The 22,530-nt window shown below is 33.7% G+C and overlaps 1 protein-coding gene across 1 annotated transcript in view; it reads right to left on the reverse strand.

Moving 5' to 3' along the window:
* Positions 1-22,530, reverse strand: part of LOC149790385 (uncharacterized) — a 165,279-nt gene that overhangs the window by 64,948 nt on the left and 77,801 nt on the right. Inside the window, exons 18-22 of the mRNA XM_089972436.1 lie at positions 19,482-19,539; positions 17,842-17,991; positions 11,225-11,304; positions 7,642-7,751; positions 7,065-7,169 (exon numbers count right to left, since the gene is read on the reverse strand). Of these exons, the coding sequence (XP_089828562.1) occupies positions 7,065-7,169; positions 7,642-7,751; positions 11,225-11,304; positions 17,842-17,991; positions 19,482-19,539 (503 nt within the window). The remainder of the gene's footprint in view (positions 1-7,064; positions 7,170-7,641; positions 7,752-11,224; positions 11,305-17,841; positions 17,992-19,481; positions 19,540-22,530) is intronic.

Below are 22,530 nucleotides of genomic sequence, written 5' to 3' on the forward strand. Positions count from 1 at the left end.
CTCCAAAGAAACATTCGTAGATGAAACGATGGCAGAAATAATGTTTCTTTCCTCCAGCGTTGAACCTTTGATAACCAGTATTATTAACAACACCAATTTGATCTCTTCAACCTACAGTGTCTAATGACACCATTACGATCTGATTCGTAATTCTTGATGACGGGATGTGGGACAAATTTATTTTGCTCCATATATGGAATAATATTATTTGTTTAAATCATTATTTGTCTGAAATCTTGATATATAATCCTCCACGGATTTTATAGCGTTTTCACTATTATTATTTTTTTTGTCATAATATCTTTTAAGTTCTCTGAACCGTTTTCCACCGCTCTTTCCACATAATCCTGTTTTTCCTCGCACTCCAATACCACATCGCAGACACGGTATTGGTCCTAGACTCCCCCGCCGTTTGCCTTGCAAGTGCATCCAACAAAATTCACCGCTACAGGATTTGCTGCATCGATTTACTGAACCGATCATGAGCCATCTGCATTGAGACATTGTATATATAATATTCTTTCTTTAAATATTTGTTTTAATTATATGAACGAGTTTGAGAGATTATCCCAAACTAGGCCTTCTAAATATAAATTTAATCTCGACAGATTATCTTCTGATTTACCATACGAGATTTGGTTGATCCGAAAAATAAAAGTTTGATCAATAAAATTCACGACGCCAAGAAAGAATTTTACAAGGATGGTGCATCTCATACATGGTCAACGTTCAAGATTATACGCAATACTGTCAAGGACGCCACAATAAATGACAAGCGAGCGGCAACTATCACTAACTACATCGCTGAGTACGAGGGTAATCAAAAATATTTCTTTAGAGTAAATTTTATTGTATTAACAACAACAGGTAGTTGGATTATCCGTGACAAATATGATCCTGTCCTTGGTAATAATAAAATCGCCATATTAAGTAAAAATTCCAGACCGGGTCTGTTGACGGGTATTGACAAACCGTATTATGAGCGAGCGTATCCTGTAACAGTGGTTATTTATGGAATCTATAAGATAAATAAAAAAACCAACGTTGATAAACTGACACTCATGAAATTTTCAAGGTTAAATTGTGTAGCCGAACGAGTAATAGAACACTTTACAAACGCGATGCGTGGAAACGGATTAACTGATTTAAGACGTGAAAAAATAAATTCGTGAGCTGATTCAGTTAAGGATACCGGTGCTACAATAAAAGATGTTGCTGAGTTAGGAAAAATATTAAAATTTCCAATAACCGTAGCGACAATAACGGGAGAAATACTGTACGAATCAAAATATAAATCGAAAGGAGCTTCAATAAATATTATTGATCATAACGCGCACGCATGGACCAGCGCAGTAACAATATTTCCACGTGATCGAACTGTTAGATTTTACCCCTCAGATATGAGTATGTTTGATTTTATCAACGAAATAAGTAAAAACGATCCTGTATCGGTATGGTTATTTAAAAGTAATGAGGAAGGTGGATTTGATCAGTTTGTTAGACCAAACGGTGAAATATATCGAACAGAATTTCTCCATGACGAGATGAAAAATCTTGCGGAGAAGTTTTTAGAGTGCAAGCACGCGGAAAATACTGACAAATTACTAACTAATTGCTTTACCGTTCCATCTGTTGCCGCTCATTTCGCTAGAGAAAGAAATTCATGGAAACCAACACGATTTGATTTACTTGAAGATGTACGCGCAAGTTGCGTCGAATATGGACACGGCGGATTATGGAATACCAAATATAATTACAATGATGTCATTTCGGTTGATATGGTTGCATGTTATCCGGGAAGTTTTCTAGGATACGGAGATTGTTCTGCGTACTTTAAAAGATTCGGTCACCCTACAAACGAGATGACGCGAGTGGCAATTAATGGACCGTTACCTGATTTTGATCTGACTGGATTCGCTTGTGTTGAATCATTCGCGTTTAATGAAAATCTTCACAAGATTTGTTATGTTTGGTTTGGCAGACATTTTTGTGAAAAACGTTGGGTACCTATAGTTTTATTACGATATATGCTAGATTGTGAGGTACTGATATCGTTGGTTGTCAGTGAGGCGATTATATCATATCACGCGGAGAGTGAAGTTTGGTTGCCCATGTCAGATTCTATCAGTATTGATGAAGTTATTAGCGAGTTTAAGGAAAAATGTCCTGGCGTTTCCGAAGATGATATTATCAAAGAAGCTCCTAAAATTCTCGAGGTTAAACTCAAAACCGCAAAAGATCTCGGTAGAAAAATTATAGGTAAATTTACTCAAGGTGGTGCATATGATCATAAAAGACATCACGCACGATTAATTCTAGATGATGCCGAGTACGATTTTATAATCGCTGATACAACAGCGAAAAATATATTTGTAAATCGAGAAAGTGTTTATTTATCCGACGGAAAAAAATTGGGTACGATCGTTAGTTACATAAATGATATCTCCCCACAGTATACTCATCTAAGATCTTCCATGTTGGCTTATGTTTCTTTAAATTTATTATCGATGATTAATAGATTTCCTGAGACCGCAGTCAGAGTCGCAACAGATTCGTTTTATATTTCGAGTAAATATTTAGAGTCTGTTATGAAATTTACAAGTAATGATGAACGATGGAGTTCATGGAGAATAAAAAAGGAAATATTACACAATTATACAGAATCAGCAGTTGTTCCAATGAGAGATTTTTATCGTAAGTGTAATAAAATATCAGAAATGTCGAAAGCGCCATCGTTGAGTGATCCAATAACTAGATATAAGACAGTATATCTCAATGGACCTGGTGGATGCGGCAAAACGACTCGAGCAATTAATATTTTTAGAAATTCAGATATGATCGTGCTGACACCCAGACATAGACTTGCACGGGAGATGAAACAGCGGCAAGTACAATCATGCACGTATCATAGTTTCTTTCGGTGGCGGGGGGATACATGGACTCCTGAAGGAATGGGAGAAAAATACATACCTAAAATAATTATTTGGGACGAGATATGTACGGTGTCATTGGATACATTAAAAACGTTTGTTGATTGGTTGCTGACGAAAAATACCGCTATAATAATTTGTGGCAATCATGGTCAACCGCCGCCTTTTGTTGGACCATCTCCACATAATTGGTTAAAAACTTTCGTTGATTATTACAAAGAAATAGATGATGATCATAGAGCTCTCGATGAAAATTTAAAGGAATTAAAACAATTAATCAGATTACAATCAAACAAAATTCAGTGTGAAATAATACGCGGAGTAATCTCAGAGACCTCAGTGAGTGATTTTTTAAATTTATGGAGACCCACCGATTTGATAGTAGCAAGCAGAAAAATAATCAGAGACGATTTACAACAGCAGTTATTTCAGCTGCATCAAGAAAAATATTCAGAATTACCCATACCATTATGTTACAGACCATCAGATACACGAAAACAGAATATTAATGTTGATATTCCAGGACAGACTGAGAATCAAAATCTCGTATTAAATGATATTGTCGCTGTTGATGTCAATGTGGTCGAAGATGCATTACGCGCTGACAAATCTCCATGGGTATTGGGATACGCTATGACGATCCACTCGTCTCAGGGATTAACTATTTCTGATACACGAGTCTGGATTGTAGACGATCGTATTGAGTGGTCAAATTTAGTCTATTTAGCGGTATCGAGGGTCAGAAAAATATCTCAATTACGTAGAATCATAATTTCTGAAATTTTTAATAAATTTAACGTCATTGATGATGATATAATAAGAAAAAAATTAATCGGATACAAACAATCTGATAAAAAAAAAAATAAACGCGACTTTGATCTTGATGTTGAATTTATAATTGAGTTAAAACAGCAGCAGAATAATAATTGCGCAAGTTGCAATTGTATAATGCTGTGGAGGTATTCGAGTAATGATTCAAGACAATTTACCGTAGACAGAAAAGATAATAGTCGCGGTCATACACGAGAAAATGTGATGTTGACCTGTCTTGAGTGTAATCGACGTCGGGGTGCTGGCACCAGTGCTAGTTAAGTGATCGCGGTGATAGTTGTGTATCCTCGGGAAATATTTGTAGTTGTTCACGCGTAAATCCACGTTGAGGAGCAGCCGAATCTAATCTGTAGATTGCAGGTCTAACTGAGGATCTTGTCACGGTGGATATTTTGTGTGTGGTAACACTCCAAATAGGATCAGTCGCTCTCGCTTTACCACCTTCAAGTTCACCCGGTTCATATAAATATCTAACTGTAACATCACCCAATATTTTTTGTTTTTCAATATCTTTTCGTTGTATTGGTATATTTTTTTTTGTAATTGCATCAATGGGTTTCATGTTGGTTGTTCGTGTAATCTCATTATTTAATGCAGCTATCACGCTTGGTAATCTTGCAACCCATTAGCGAGATCTTTTATCTTGAATAAATTCCTTAGCGTATTGATATCCAAATAACCGCTCAGCAAGTGTTCTATTAAATCGCTCAACAATTGCCTGATCACGGTGAATTGCAATATGACCTCGTCGTATTTTGGTATTATGTTGTTTCATCAACGATGATACTGGACCAAGAAATTTCTTACCAGGATCAACCTGTAGCAGCTGTGGCCATCGCAGACCACCTTGTGGTCCGGGTCCTCGTTGATAAATTCGTTCAAACACATCGGCTACTTCATATGCTGTTTTCGTTGATAGCGGCTCTGCCTCTTTATACCTACTTGCAACATCAACTACAGTTAACGCGTATTTGTATGTTTTTCTGCGTACAGTATCATGTGGTAAAAATAAAATATCAGCTTGATGAACTTCATTAGGAACACTAACATCGAAATACGCGTGCTGAATTCGTTTCGGTGGTGGTAGATAAATTTGCCATATTGCCTGTTTGGATAACCAAGCTTTAGCAGTAGAATGTTTAACCGCTGCTGCATCAGCAAGTTTACCAATTGCTGCTTTACCTTTCCAGTATCCTCTTGGTGAATAATACATTAATTCCATTATATATTACCAGACCCAAACGCTAATTTACCTTTCATCGCATATCTTACTAACCAATTAGCTAATGATTATCTAATATTTTTATTTTTTATAGAATTTAATGCATGAATTAATTTTACATCTGCAATATGCCTGTCTTGTAGATTTTTACTCTTATAAGCTACATCATGAACATGACAAGCTTTATCAATAGCGTTTACTGGTTCCTCGTCTGGTTTTGTTTTAATGTTGATTATCAAGTCTAATATCGAGTCGAGTACCAGGACCGCAATAATTATATCCTGGTAGATGTTTTGCTCCTGAGTATTTAGCCCATGGAGTACCTGGAAACTTTGACATCAAATTAGCAATATCACCACCGCGTTTATTAGGTAAAAACGAAAATTTCTTTCTACCGCACACAGAACATTTTCCACCATACGCTATTTTTTTATTTTTTGTTATAACCGTAGCTAAATTAGTAGTTGGAGTTTTAACCCTACAGCGTAAACAATATAAATTCATGTTATAATATATATGGATATAATTGATTTCTCAGTAACTCGGCAGCGAGAACCTGTTAAGCATCATCCTGCGCTACCGAATTCCATCAGAATGATTATCATAGGACCATCTGGATCGGGTAAGACGCAATTATTACTTAATCTGATAATGAGATGGTTGAAATGGGATAAATTGTATTTAGTAGCACCATCCTTTGATGATCAACGATGTTATGAAGTATTAAAAGATTTTAACGAAAATGCAAGATTACTGGACGAAAATAATGATGTTATAGAGTTTATAACAGATATTGATGAAGCACCGTCCGTTGATGTTTTAGACGGATTTATTAATAATTTAGTTGTGTATGATGATGTAATGCTAGATAAACAATCAAATCCAGCCAGAATAATTTCTCGAGGTAGACATAAAAATACAGATGTGATCTATGTTACTCAACGATATACACAAATGCCAGAAGTGATCAGAGACAATTGTAATATTAAGGTTGTATTTAATGGCGTAGACACACACACACACTTAGAAATATTCATCAAACTTGGTGCAGCGGTGACATGGATTATAATAAATTCAGACATTTCTTCTCACAAGCGCAAGCTACTCCGCATGGATTTATAACAATAAATTTGCACGATCCTAGAACAAGATATCGTGTGGGTCTTGATAAAATATTTGGATAGTAGGGGTGATGATAAAATTAAATTGAATTAAACAGATGTCATTAATATAATGAACAATTGTACGTGGCTGCGTCAAGGAACCGCTAACAAATGTGATAAAAAATGTCGTGGAGAATATTGCAAAAAACATAATTATCTTATAAAGAAAAACCCTCATGCTGCTCCACGAAGTTGTGTTGGTTGTAACAACGGCGTTAGAGGATTATATCAGATTTGCAAAAATTGCGGTGGAGATCGATACAGAAGTTTGATGATATATTACAGAAAAAGAAAGAACATAAATCCAAAAATAGAAAAACCACCATCAGAACTTGAATATTACTTGAAACATAGAACAAATGAACAGGATTCAGATGAAGATTCCCAGGATTATTCAGAATAACATAGCAGCAGAGAGGGCTTGTCTACAATTCTGTTTGGGACAAACAATAATCGTAGACGTGGTATTGACCTCTATGAAGGGTCACTATTTTTTGTGTCTAAAAACAAGGGTGACCATTCCCTAAAGTGATCTGATAGCCCTCTCTGCTGCTACAATAGACCCATATGTAGCTCACAGAAAGAATACAATCAGTGGATAAGCGAAATAATCAATATGGCTTACATGAGTTGCTGGTAAAGTTGAGTTGTCGACACTGACTTTGTGGATGATTGCGTTTTCTCCTTCACTGAATACATAACCACGATTGTTGTAGTTTATGCAGTCATATGCATTGATTAATAATGCTAACCATTTATTGGCTGCACGTGACATACTGATTTCTCAAAAAGTCTTGGGGCAGTTGGGGTAGCGCCTACGACGTTTATGAGGAACCCAAAAGGCCCCTAAAGGCAAACGTAAACTTTATCACAACTGTATCCCCAGTTCCTTATCTCCGGAAGTACGTATTTACCTACCTGTTTGTGAGAAAAGTAGCAAGTCCGCATGCCGCACTAATCCAGTGGTTACGTGAAATCTTAGCACCATAGGACCCACCTAATCTCTTCACCTCCACATTGATGCTAAAGAAATAGAAATAATAAAAAAGAACCAACTTGAAAATTAAAGCGAGCATAAATGTTTGTACTATTGCACATCAATTATCTCTCTCTCTTTCTCTCTCTCTCTCTCTCTCTCTCTCTCTCACACACACACACACACACACAAACACACACTAAAACACGTAATGGGACGTACATCATGTTTGCGTGATTCATACATATTATCTCACGGACGCAGTTCATGCATATCACTAAGTGTATTTCAAAATGCCCATGTATTCTTGTCGATCAGTTTAGACTGGCATGATACTAATATAATTAGTCGAATTAGAATATCTTTTAAATGTACCGATTTTCTGGAATAAAATTTAGTCCAATGCAAATATATGTTCTCTTTCAATTCGAGGATCTGTACCTTTTCCGGTCTCAGAGCAAATAAACATAATATGCGGGTATACCACGGATTAGTGAGGATTAAAATACGAGAATTTACCTGCTTCTCTTCATACCCGTGACTTGGGAAATCGCTGACTGGATACCGTCAATCCACTGCGTAGAGCTGTATACATTCATACCGTCCTCTGTAGGCACACAAATGCATATCTACAAAGAAAAACAAGGTTTATTCTATAAAAAACCCAAAATAAACTAAAATAAAGGGGTCGATGATGTACCTGAACTTCCGGTTCGCCGTTAGATGCACAATGATGCGCTCTTTTGTCAGGTGAATACATCTCCCAACCATTGCCTGTAAATAAGGATGGTTTGGTTGGGTGCTTTGCGGCACAGCAACACAAGTAAGTTATTTAGTGCCGAGGCAATCGGAGTAAAGTGCCTTGACCAAGAACACTCTATGGTGGCTGATCCAGATTGGTCCTGTGTTAGGATTAGTACCCACACCCTTTATGTCGTGAGTTATGCACGCTAATCACTGAATCACTACAACTCCTATAATAAGAATAAGGTAATGAAATGTTTTTGTGTACTTGACACTATTGTCGTAGTGCAGACAGTATAATTAATCAAAGAAACCGTTGTTATACAACATTATAACGTGCTGATTCTTTGTGACTATAGTGATACACCTACGTAAAATCTGCACGAGCGTCAGGTCACACTCAGAATCTGATGCGACGTTGTTGTTGTTGTTGTTGTTGTAGGGTTTAACGCCATTTTTTCAGCACACGATAGGCTATACATGGCGGCCAGTATTCATGGTGGAGGAAAAACCCGGGAAATCCCCGGAAATAACCACCGACCCTCGAGAAGCTACTGGCAAGCTTTCTCATATACCCACATTGGCCGAATCCGAGACTCGAACCCACGCAGACAGAGGTGAGATGGCAGTGATCCGGAACGGAGAGCGCTTTAGAACACTCGGCTACTTGGGGCCCCCTGATGAGACGTAAGATTCTGGATCAATGTATTAAATATTTGAATCCATACTTTCGATCTTAGAAATAAAAAACCCTTTTGTTTCTGTCAAGCTATCGTGAGTGCCGTGCAGTTTTAGATACAATGAATGATGGAGAGAATGAAGGTACTCGTATACAGTTTCAATAAAGGTTGAGAAGTTCGATGGGGGAACAACTCTGGAGAATGGAAGTGCACAGGGAATATTTAAAAGAACTTGTGCTAAGTTAGCAAACTAAATTAGGTAAAGAGATGAAGGAGCTGGAAAAGAGAGCTCTTAAGTTCAAAAGCACTCCAGAAAGATAATCTACTTTTCTGTGGTGAATTCATAAAACAAATCATGAACGCATCTACTAGTCTGTCGAAAGATTCCTTTAGAATACAGTTGGACGGGATACAGAACATGTACATCCTTTCTAGGACAGAGAGATGGTGCCGAGTATGGATAATAGACTGCCCAGTGGTCTGAGGATTACATCAGAATTATTCCCGATCATGATGGAAATCAGAGATTTGCCGTTTATAAGTTTCGTCGCCAGAATAATCCTGACAATAAACATACAACAATGATCAGAGGCGATGGGATATCACTGGTGTTAGAAAGAGTTTCAGTAAGCTCTGGCTGGATAAAGCGTTTGTGAAGTATGAGCACAACGGCGATTTGTATAAAATGTAGTTTTATCACTGTAGGATGGAGGTGGGTGGGGATAACACCTAAACATACATACATACATACACACACACACACACACACACACACACACACACACACACACATACATACGAGGAAAGGATGGTAACGTAGTCTCTACGGGTGCAATACAATTAATGTTTACAATGCCAGTCAAAATATTTTAACCAATATATCTTGCCCAAAAGAACGAGTGCTAAACATCAATCCGCTATGGTAGCATGACTGTAAGAACGGTAGTTCCAAATTAATACAGAAAAAAGTTATTTTCACTCCCACATGAGAAAAATAAAGTGTGACTCCATTTCCAAGGTCAACGTCGAGTTTTCAGAGCAAGGTCGCATTATATTCATTGCAGTATATTTCCGCAAAATGATAGTTTTATACCGATTTATCTCCCTTTGACATTTAGATATAACCAAGTTTACAACAGTACATCAGGACAAATATAACAATTCGTTTTATTTTCAGCAATAAATGTACAGATTAGTAGGTACCTAAAGACTGCATTGTTTATATTTATTTTGATAAAACTTTTAGAATGTGAATATTAAGGTACTGTCCCTTTGGGAAACGCAACCTTGACCTAGGAAATTAAGTCACTCTTAATTGTAGTCATGTTTGATCTACCATGATTTTTGTTCTTCTTTTGGAGGGGGTATAATTTGGACAAACATAATTTATATCTGCAGTATAATCTGGTTTACGTCAAAATAACACCAGTCAAATGATCGATACGTAATCATGCTATTTTTCACAAGGGAATAACTTTGTTTCCATCTCCCTTCATCATTATATACCAATATAAGTCAAAAAGAAGACAATAGATACCTTGAGGAAACAATTTATGGTAATTATCTAATAGATATATAGACCTTTAAAGGTCATTAATAGGAATTAAAATTTTGGTTGTTGATACGTGGAACACTTTATGGATAGTTTGAGATACATACTATCGAGATGCTAGAATGTATTGATCCAAAGTCTTTTTTTATTATCTTAGATTTTTCAATTAATGTTAAATGTTTTCTGTTAAAGTAACCTCATTAATGTCCAATAACAAAGCTAAGTAGACATAATTAATATCCAATAAAAAGCCCAGTAGGCTTAATTAATGTCTAATAAAAGCTAAGTATACTCTATTAATGTCCAATAACAAAGTTCGGTAGGCCTAATTAATGTCCAAAAGAACGCTAAGTAGGCCTATTTAATGTCCAATAAAAAGCTAAGTAGGCCTAATTAATGTCCAATTACAAAGTTCGTTAGGTTTAATTATTGTCACAAAAAAAACCTGCTACATAGGCCTATTTAATGTCCAATAAAACAGTAATTAATGTCTAATAAAAGATAAGTATACTTAATGTCTAATAACAAAGTTCGGTAGGCCTAATGAATGTCCAATAAAAAAACCAGTAGGCATATTTAATGTCCAATAAAAAGCTAAGTAGGCCTAATTAATGCCCAATTACAAAGTTCGGTAGGCCTAAGTAATGTCCAATAACAATGCTCAGTACTATTGATTAATGTCCAATAACAAAGCTCAGTAAGTCTGATTAATGTCCAATAACAATGCTCAGTAAGCTGTTCGGCTACGATAGTCCATCGTTTTCTTTAAAGTACATACACGATGCACACGCCTTAAGCTTTACATTTGACCAATGAGATAACTCGATAAACTGCATTACCATGATTATCCGTGATTGCAAAATTTAGTTTATTGAATGAAAATAGGCCGATTGGAGAATTATTCGTCTCTCTGAAGAAGAGAAATATTAATGAACGGAAAAGATATAAAAAGGAACATTGTACAAGTGTGACGAATTTATACATAAAAATTGTATAATTATTTCATTGTTCAATGCATATCTTAAAAGGCAGAAGACTTTTTCCGCATTGGTGCCTGACATTTTTTTTAGCCAAATAAAGTGAAAAATAGGAAAGGAATGAGAGGGACGAAATATGAAAATCCTACCTGAGTTTCCATATGCAGATGATATTGTCCTCCCATACTTATGCTTCCTGTCACCGTCTTAGGTGAGTTCCTGATGGCCACTGGATTTCAAAGACAAAATACGAACTCAGTTCAATATCTGATACACTAACACATTTACTAAGATAAATAAATTATGATAACAAAAGAAATACATAAAACTCAAAGTAAATTAAAATTATTTTTGCGCAAAGCTTCACTGAGAACACGAATGAATCATCTTGTAGATATTGGAATTCTGGTTAATTATATAAAAGTATAAAAAGAACCGGTATTGTTCCGATTTCTACAAAACTGGCAATATTGTACAGTTTTTGCGAGTTTAATAGTTTAATTAAGTTCATTAACGGTAAAATTCACATTAATAAGACATGCGAAATTCACAATGATAAGATATGCGAATTTTCAAGGAACAAAAGTGGAAAAATATATTAACAGTGCTGTATAAATACGAATTGAAAGTTTCGTATCCAATAAGAAAACGTGTCTATATCACTATCATTTTTAACTAAGAAGAAAATGCCGCCATGATCAAAAAGAACATACACCAAGGTCAGATCGTGAACACTTAAGTACTGGTTTAAAAGATATAACATGTATTTGTTTACGATTATTACTAGATAAAAAAAGTGTGGTCATTGCCAGCTATGTTACAGTATATTGTGCAACATAATAACAATGTTGTTTTGTCAGTTTTAAAAGCAATCAAGATATCTGGTAATGTTTGAAAAATACAAAATATCATACAAAATAATCGCAATGTTTATTGGTCAAATTTTAGACTCCAATCAATATATCTGGCAATTTTTGAAATACAAAGATTTAAAAATTTACTGCAGTCGTGTAATACTAACAGAGATACATCCAGTTATCAAATTAGTTATATTATAAAATAAACATCACACATAAATTTGAAACAAAAGTCACAGAAGCATGAACTGCAGGTCACGGAGACCTCTTTTTGCAACATAATGTAGATGCAAGCACTCACTAAGTTGCACTTTTCCTGGTAGAATGCATATCATGTCAATTTCATGATTCTAGTACAAATGGTTTTTGTGAAACGAACATCAAACAAAGAAGTTAACTCAAGTCAGTGAAACTTAAAAATATGGTGCATAATTACACGATTACGTATTGGTGAAGTGAAGTCGTAGTGCCCATCAAAATGAACCCTGTTACCTGGAATCATAATTATTGATGGAAAACTATGTACATAGCGTGCAAAAACACATGTGACCCTTGATAGATTCAAAAAATTACCTTAAGAAAGTAAAATGAGAAATGTAGGTCAAAGTGACCTTTTAATGTGGCTGTAATAGTATGACATATGTATACAGTCACCTAATTTCATGATGTATGCATTAAGAGTAAAACACAAGCAAAATCAGCCCCAGTCATTGAATTTAGAAATATGGGTCAGAGTGAACCCATATTTAGAAGAGATGTAGAACTCATCAAGGTGCATCCTCACACAAAGTTTCCTGATTCCAGGTGTTTTAGTATTGTACAAAAATATTTTTAAGAAAGACAAGCATACAGAAAAAAAAACTTTTGTTGTCATGAGCTAAACGCTGAACTTAACATAAATGAGTAAAATATGAAATTTATGTCAAAGTGAACTTTCTTTTATTGTAAGAGGCGTAGTTCTAAAGGTGATGCATGCAGCCGTCTAGATTTGATGATTATTGTCGGTCAACGTAACCTACTTTTGTAATGAGCGTGTCATACTCATCAAGAAGCATCACCTCGCCAAGTTTAAATATTTTAGTTCGACAGCAGTATCCGATGGGCAAAAATCATGGGTCATACCTTAAAAATGACTGCACGATTAAAGTACATGAATTACAAACTTGGCCCCCTCAACAATTACACGGTACATAATTAGCCTCCTCAGCCCACGTAAGCCCCATTTCCTCGGTATAGGTGCTCAGACGACCATTCCAAGACGTTGCTTATGACTTTGGAAGGAGAAATGGTTAAAATTGAGGGTGACTGAACATAGTATATGCATTTAAAACTGTGCTAAAAGGTCAAAGAGGAAATGACTTCAAATGGCGACCAAGAGGAAGGTATTGATGTTGAACGGTTGAAACACATCTAAAACTTTTAAAACACTTAGAGTAAGAATTTCTTAGTGCGTATCACCAACAAAAATGCTAAACCTCAACAGTCAAGATCATTACCTACTGAATATAACATATTCACTTATCTATAACAGAGCAATAACAGAAAAAAGAGTATGATTCATGTTTTGTAGTAACTGTTTGCTGTGAAATATATTTTTGACTGAGTCTTTATCTTATGCAGTTCATATAGTCATTGCAAGAGATTACAGAAAGATACAATGAATACAGTCAGTGTCAGCGTCAGACAGGAGGACTGAACAGTGATGTATACTTACAACATATGTTTTCCATGTAATGTAAATAGCTGTAATCACATTCACTGCAGATGTGTTTATGTCGGGTTAAATGGGAATAATTTCTCTTACAGGTCTAAGTCATATTTTTGTTTTAAAAGTGAGAAAAAACCAGCAAAAAAACAACAACAAAAAATTGTTTGTTTTTGTATGTAAAAATCTACAACATCATTGTAAGGCATGCATCCCAGCAGAATTTAACCCGAACAAACTTTCCATTAAAGCTAGTTCATACTATATTGACTGCACCGTGTACATAACTTGGTATCATTTGATATGACGGTGATGAGAGATCCAAACAATACAGTAATTACAATTGATATAGAACGCTTGTAAAACACATCACTATATTATGCAGAAGCGATCATCTTTCCAAGTTAAATGACCGCACCATTTTCACAATGCACAGATATCTGTGATTGCCAGTTTCTGTTAGAACGGAAACGAATGAAAATGCATAATGAATCTTTCTCTGGGAATAGGTAATGTTCAAAATACTGTTACTGACGCTGCACATTTTGTGAAATTTAGAATACCCTTGGACTTTCAAACACAGATCACTTGTTCATCTTATTCTAATGCTCGTCGTCGGGAGTTCAAATGCTAACATTGTACTTGCAAAGCTTCAGAAGTGGTAAAAGGTGGAGACGGCAGAATCCCTGCAGCGCAAAACAATGAATACTAACTGAAAAAAAGACGTTTGCCTCCAGTACGAATCACATATCCCGACTAAATTAAACAATAAATAAACGATAATTGCAGATATGAAATTATTTTCATATGCAGCATCATCGCCATGGAGATATTCACAGTCAATTCGGCCTCCACGAACCTTACGATTAAGTCTGTAGAAAGTAGTTTAAAGGATGGTTAGATACGGCGTAAATGGGTACAGAACAAGTGATCTTAAAATGTTTAGCAAAGAAAACAAAAGAAAGAAAAAACAAACAGGGAACAATAAATGGCCTGTTTATACCCAGGGTTTGTTCTCTGCGTTGTTAATTGATACAAAGGTTTCCAGAAGCAATTTAATATTCCTTTGATGAACGACAAATCAAACCTACATCAGTAACGTTAGTCTTAACACTTGGTATGCTTATCATAATTGCATATTGTTTGTTTAGGAAGTTTCCACGATAACAGCTTACATAGTAGCTGTCTGAAATGACCCACTTTCAAATCAAAAGGAAAGGAAATGCAGATGCTCAGAGATGTATTTTATATTTTTCGTCTGATGCACATTTTAAAAAGACAAAACAATCAGTTAAATCAATTATGTTTTAGACACGAGCGTAGAAATAGGACAAAACACATTGTTTGGACTAAACCTGGTCGAGACTAAATGCAAAGACATATTTTTATTACATCAGTATCATCCTTAACAGATGATTGTGATAAATAATTGAGGTTAAACTGAATAAGTAATCAGAGTTACTTGCTGATCTGTTCCAGGGAATTTACACGCTGTTTCTTATTGACGACGTAAAAGTGAAAGCAACTAATCGAACTAGACTAGCTTTTAGTGTTAGACATTCTTATATAAGCAAGTCCGTTGTCAAAACTTTGGAGAATATACACGGGTTCTGGTTGTCTTTTAATACAAGGACGAAAACGCAGTGGAAACTGTATTTGAAGAGAACACCATTTCCTTGACAAAAAGAATATATAGTTTGTAAATAATGTCACGCAGAACAAAATAAACCAACGTCTAATGAGAAATAAATATATACATTTTCGATAGAAAACAGTTCAGCATCCTAACTTAAAAGAGCAACTTTGTCCATTTTCATGCTATACATTTCGTCTCTTGATAATTTTCCTTGAAGATACAATCTGCATGGGTATAAATTTGACATTAGTGTTAATAACACATATGCTTAATTCCTTTGTAAACTTTCTTTTCATCCTTATCCGTCTTTAAATAAAGTAGAATCAGATTGGGTGTTTTGGCTTTCCCCATTCTGAGTCACAACCTCTATCCCCCTTGATTTTGGCCAGAAAGCAAAATATAGCAATGCGTAACCCGTGAATCATTAAACCACGAAAGTAGACAAAACGCATACACTACTAGAAAGCCAGCAGTGCTGGTCGATCGATAATTAAGTTATGTAAACTCGCATTAAATGAGCTCAGTAGTGCAGTTTCGATGTATAGTCAAACTTTATAACTGATAAAGATATAATCACAGCTCGGATTTGCTTTTATATTAAAATTTGACTGTGGTATTTAACGGCGAAAAAAATCAAATTGACGATAATAATATTTTTAACGAAATTATTGACGTCTTTAGAAATGGTATTAAAATACCAAACGACTGTGATATACAGTCTGTAGCTGAGAAACGTCTATCGCTGTATCGTTCGAGTGCATTATATCGATATATCAAAGAGGCACATAAAATGTTATATGCGTTTTCCGAGACATTGGAAACACGTTGATAAATTGAATAACTTGGGAGTGACTTTTGAAATGGAACGGAGTAAACTAGGTCAACCATATGAGAAAAAGAATTATATATATATATATATATATATATATATATATATATATATATATATATATATATATATATATATATATATATATATATATATATATATATAATATCGTGGAAGAGACGCAGAGTCTCTGATTAGGCCGCCCACTATGTCTGAAACATTTTGAGATTTTAGTGCTTGTTCTAGCTGTATTGGTGAAGTCATCCAAAGGTAGGCTAATTAAACAAATATTTTGGGTATTATATAGGAATGGAATCTCAACTCTGTTATGTATATTTATTTATGTATATTTAATTTAATTGTTTATTTGTTAGTTTTAAAAATGTCATTCCATTACACGTTATTTTAATGTAGCATTGTTTGATGGACTTGACCTTGTCCGAAACTGAGCTTATTGCTGCTTGCCTTGATTGACTTGTTTATTTTGTTTATTTAATTTATGCAAACAAATAATAATATCTTCATTATTCTCAATGTGTATGAGCTTAGTATTAGGATTATTATTCAGGTAAACAAAGAACGAGTAAATATGTTGATCAGGGTCATGGTTTTGGAGATTACTAAGTGAACTTTGCATGCTATTGTGATGTAAATAAACCAGGCTCGATAGATCGTTCTAGAAGGCTATTTTCCATTAGGTAATTGTTGTTTTTAGAAAATGCTAAGTGCGACCTGAGGTAAAGTAGAGAACTATATTCTTTTGTGACTGTGAGGATCTTACCAGTCGTGCTGTAACATCTAGCACTTTAAGTTATATTATGCTCTGACTAGGTTGGGCTGAATTTTATTTTTTATTTTCTTCACATTATTAAATTCAAGTGATTATTTTCTCTGGAAATACAACATTGCTCTGACAAAATTATTGGATAAAGACGTTCATTGGAATTTATACTGAATTCAAAGCTGGAATAATATTTATGTGATTCAACAAGAGAATGTTGATACATCAAAACTTCGCAGGCTATAACAGACAAGTCATCGCCTTCAATTTTGGATCTCTTCGGAACTTATTGCTAGGATTATGTAACTAATCCAAACTTCGATATGTGTGGTCTATTAAATACTGACTACAAAACTATAATAGCGCTTCAGGTGATTTTGTGAGTAACAAGTGAAACATTCTTGCAAAAATGTTGCCTTACATAAAATCATACATATACATTCAAAAAGATCGATGACAGGGAATATAACAGGAAATGATTTACAGAACCAGTCTGTAATATACACAGATTAAAATCTATTTGAATTTAGCCAAACTCTGTTTACAGTGAAATTTATATAAAACGGAAATCTGCTGATTCCTGTAGGGTTGTTATAATATAGTATATATTCTCATTTGTACTGTCTTGAATTCGCAGGTTTTCCAAAACCTGGAGTTTGCATCCAGCAATAAGCATTTGGATAAAGACATATAGTCTTTTTAGACTTAATTTAAAATATAAATTACTTCTTTGCAAATTTAATAAAGCTACTAATATTTTATCGGTTGCTATGATCACTACCACCAGCATTATCACTAGACTACTAATACCACCAATATAGCATCCAAAAAATGATGATGATGATGATAATAATAATAATAACAATAATAATAATAATTGATATAACAATTTTCATTTCTTCTCCTTCTTCTTTTCTACCACTACTGCGATAACTACTACAACTGTGACAAAACACACCGTCCGCATTTCCTGCCACCATTGGATCAGCCACTTTCGGGAAGAAGGACTGCTTTTGAATTGCTTCATCCAGGTCAAGCAGAGGACTCTGTACGTCTGTGTACGTCACCTTGACCATTTGGGCGGCGTAGTCCGCAATCTTTTGACTTTCTAAAACAAACAAACACAAAATTCGAAGCAAATCGGTATATTGCAGGTATTCAACTGATCAATGTTTGGTCACTACGAAGGTCCGAATCACTCATGTGACTCCTAAAATGGTATATAGTCCTTTCCAATGAGGATACATTGTAACCGCATTGGTATATAGCCCTTTTCAATCAGGATACATTGTGACCATATTGGTATATAGCCCTTTTCAATGAGGATACTTTGTAACCATTTTAGTATGTATCCCTTTTCAATGAGGATAATTTGTAACCATATCGGTATATAACCCTTTTCAATAAGGATGCTTTGTAACCATATTGGTATATAGCCCTTTCCAATGAGGATACTTTGTAACCATATTGGTAAATATCCCTTTTCAATGGCAGGATACTTTGTAATCATATGGGTGTATAACTATTTTCAATGAGGATACTTTGTAACCTTCTTGGCATATAACCTTTTCAATGAGGATACTTTGGAACCATATGTGTAATTCGCCCTTTACAATGATGATACTTTGTAACCATATCGGTATATAACCCTTTTCAATGAGGATACTTTGTAACCATATCGGTATATAACCCTTTTCAGTGATGATACTTTGAAACCATATGGGTAGAATATTGGCAGATTCTTCTATTGATTGCATAAAACCCACATCAAGGCAAATGTGTTTTGTGAATCTCAAAAATAATACAAACCTCTCATCAGTAGAAATATCAGAAAAGAGCGTTTCGTCAGCAATTTGTTTGTGATTTCGCTTTCGTATCGTTTGTTAAAAATGTCGCAATTAGGTACACTTACACACAACCAGCTGCTAGTTTGCTCATCTCACAGGTAAATTTATGATCACCAGTCTGAAAAATCGTCTCCCAAACCAGGAAGTTCCGCTTCTATTTAAGTACATGTATGTATACATATCCAATTTACGTTGTTTTCTTTCTTTATGTTATTCATTTTGTTCTACTTGCGATGTGATTGTTTGACATCATGGAGTGTAACTTGTCTCGAGCCCTTTTTTGAATAGATTACAGTTCAGGTCAATACGATATATTCAAACAGGTAAATATGAAAAAGAGTACAAAGACACCTAATTCCAGTGAAATTTAGTTGAATACATTCTTATTCTACGATCATTCACTATATATATATATATATATATATATATATATATATATATATATATATATATATATATATATATATATATATATATATATATATATATATATATCGGTCATTATAATTCATGTATCTGACAAAAGGTCACCTTTAGTGTCTTTATGATTCCAAAAGAATATATCGGAAACATCTTAACATAACCTCCACTCCACATTCGGAACATTTTCCCGGCTTGTAGAGCAATACATTATGCGTAAAATTAAACAATTAGAAAATTGCGTCAAAAATAAAAGTTATTTGTTCCGAACATTGGTTCTTACGGTCCAGTGATCTAAAAATTACGACAGACCTATCCTTACACAACTTACCTGCCAGAACAAGTCCTATTCCTTGCCCTGCATATAAAACCTGCCCACTGCAAAACACCTGACAAAAAAGAAAATAAATGAAATTGATATGTCTTTTGCAGAATAAACATTTTACTTCTCCAGAAATTGTCGTGTAAAATATAATTTAACTCACAGAAAAGATATGTGTTAAGAAGTAATCTATTAGAATTGTCATGACTGTATACATACAAGCGGTGCGTGTTATTCAACATTTTTTTTTTACCTTTAGGTTGAAATATTTATTTCAAATATAACTAATATAATTTTACATTCAGTTTATTAACCTTTTATTTCACATTAATGAAAATGAATTATTGTGAAAGAAGAAAACGAATTCACTGAATTGGCGTGATCTTTATTCTAATCCTCTGGGGACGCTATCAAATCATATTGTTGAGACACGCGTTAACAAGGCATTGATATGCGTATCATAGTTGTTACATTGTTATGCATGTAACAGTAATTGCTATCACATTGTTATGCGTGTAACCTTATTCAAACTGTAAAAACGCTCAATCTTAGTTACATTATTATATGTTTAATCTTAGCCACATTGTTATGCAATTAACCTTAGTCACATTGTTATGTGTTTAATCTTAGTTTCATTGTTATGCGTTTAACATTAGTCAAAATGTTATTGCTTAATCTTAGTTACATTGTTATGTGTTTAATCTTAGTTACATTCGTTATGCGTTTAATCTTAGTTACATTGTTATGTTTTTAATCTTAGTTACATTGTTATGTGTTTAATCTTAGTTACATTGTTATGTGTTTAATCTTAGTTACATTGGTATGCGTTAAAACATAGTTACATTATGTATTTTATCTTAGTTACATTGTTATGTGTTTAATCTTAGCCACATTGTTATGCATTTAACCTTAATCATATTGTTATGTGTTTAATCTTAGTCAAAATGTTATCCGTTTAATCTTAGTTACATTGTTATGTTTTTAATCTTAGTTACATTGTTATGTGTTTAATCTTAGTTACATTGGTATGCGTTAAAACATAGTTACATTATGTATTTTATCTTAGTTACATTGTTATGTGTTTAATCTTAGCCACATTGTTATGCATTTAACCTTAATCATATTGTTATGTGTTTAATCTTAGTCAAAATGTTATCCGTTTAATCTTAGTTACATTGTTATGTTTTTAATCTTAGTTACATTGTTATGTGTTTAATCTTAGTTCATTATTATGTGTTTAATCTTAGTTACATTGTTATGTGTTTAATCTTAGTTACATTGGTATGCGTTAAAACATAGTTACATTGTTATGTGTTTTATCTTAGTTACATTGTTATGTGTTTAATCTTAGCCACATTGTTATGCATTTAACCTTAATCATATTGTTATGTGTTTAATCTTAGTCAAAATGGTATCCGTTTAATCTTAGTTACATTATTGTCTTTAATCTTAGTCACATTGTTATGCATTTAACCTTAGTCATTTTGTTATACGTTCAACCTTAGTCAAAATGTTATCTGTTTAATCTTAGCTACATTGTCATGTGTTTACTCTTAGTCAAATGATATCCGTTTAATCTTGGTTACATTGTTATGTGCTTAATCTTAGTTACATGGTTATGTGTTTAATCTTTGATACATTGTCATATGTTTAATCTTTGTTACATTGTTATGTGTTTAATCTTAGTTACATTGTTATGTGTTTAATCTTAGTTACATTGTTATGTGTTCAATCTTAGTTACACTGTCATGTGTTTAATCTTAGTCAAAATGATATCCGTTTAATCTTAGTTACATTGTTATTTGCTTAATCTTAGTTCATTAGTATGTGTTTAATATTAGTTACATTGTCATGCGTTTAATCTTAGTTATATTGTTATGTGTTTAATCTTAGTTACATTGTTATGTGTTTAATCTTAGTTACATTGTTATGTGTTTAATCTTAGTTACATTGTTATGTGTTTAATCTTAGTTACATTGTTATGTGTTCAATCTTAGTTACATTGTTATGCGTTAAACATTAGTCAAAATGTTATCCGTTTAATCTTAGTTACATTGTTATGTGTTTAATCTTAGTTACATTGTTATGTGTTTAATCTTAGTTACATTGTTATGTGTTCAATCTTAGTTACATTGTTATGCGTTAAACATTAGTCAAAATGTTATCCGTTTAATCTTAGTTACATTGTTGTATTTAATCTTCGTTACATTGTTATGTGTTTAATCTTAGTTACATTGTTATGTGTTTAATCTTAGTTACATTGTTATGTGTTCAATCTTAGTCACATTGGTATGCGTTAAACATTAGTCAAAATGTTATCCGTTTAATCTTAGTTACATTGTTATGTGTTTAATCTTAGTTACATTGTTATGTGTTTAATCTTAGTTACATTGTTATTTGTTCAGTCTTAGTTACATTGTTATGCGTTAAACATTAGTCAAAATGTTATCCGTTTAATCTTAGTTACATTGTTATGTGTTTAATCTTAGTTACATTGTTATGTGTTTAATCTTAGTTACATTGTTATGTGTTCAATCTTAGTCACATTGGTATGCGTTAAACATTAGTCAAAATGTTATCCGTTTAATCTTAGTTACATTGTTATGTGTTTAATCTTAGTTACATTGTTATGTGTTTAATCTTAGTTACATTGTTATTTGTTCAGTCTTAGTTACATTGTTATGCGTTAAACATTAGTCAAAATGTTATCCGTTTAATCTTAGTTACATTGTTATGTGTTTAATCTTAGTTACATTGTTATGTGTTCAATCTTAGTCACATTGGTATGCGTTAAACATTAGTCAAAATGTTATCCGTTTAATCTTAGTTACATTGTTATGTGTTTAATCTTAGTTACATTGTTATGTGTTTAATCTTAGTTACATTGTTATGTGTTCAATCTTAGTTACATTGTTATGCGTTAAACATTAGTCAAAATGTTATCCGTTTAATCTTAGTTACATTGTTGTATTTAATCTTCGTTACATTGTTATGTGTTTAATCTTAGTTACATTGTTATGTGTTTAATCTTAGTTACATTGTTATGTGTTCAATCTTA

Source organism: Sinohyriopsis cumingii, chromosome 10, assembly GCF_028554795.1.
Source record: "Sinohyriopsis cumingii isolate HCF-2022 chromosome 10, ASM2855479v2, whole genome shotgun sequence".
Taxonomy (NCBI): Eukaryota; Metazoa; Mollusca; class Bivalvia; order Unionida; family Unionidae; genus Sinohyriopsis; species Sinohyriopsis cumingii.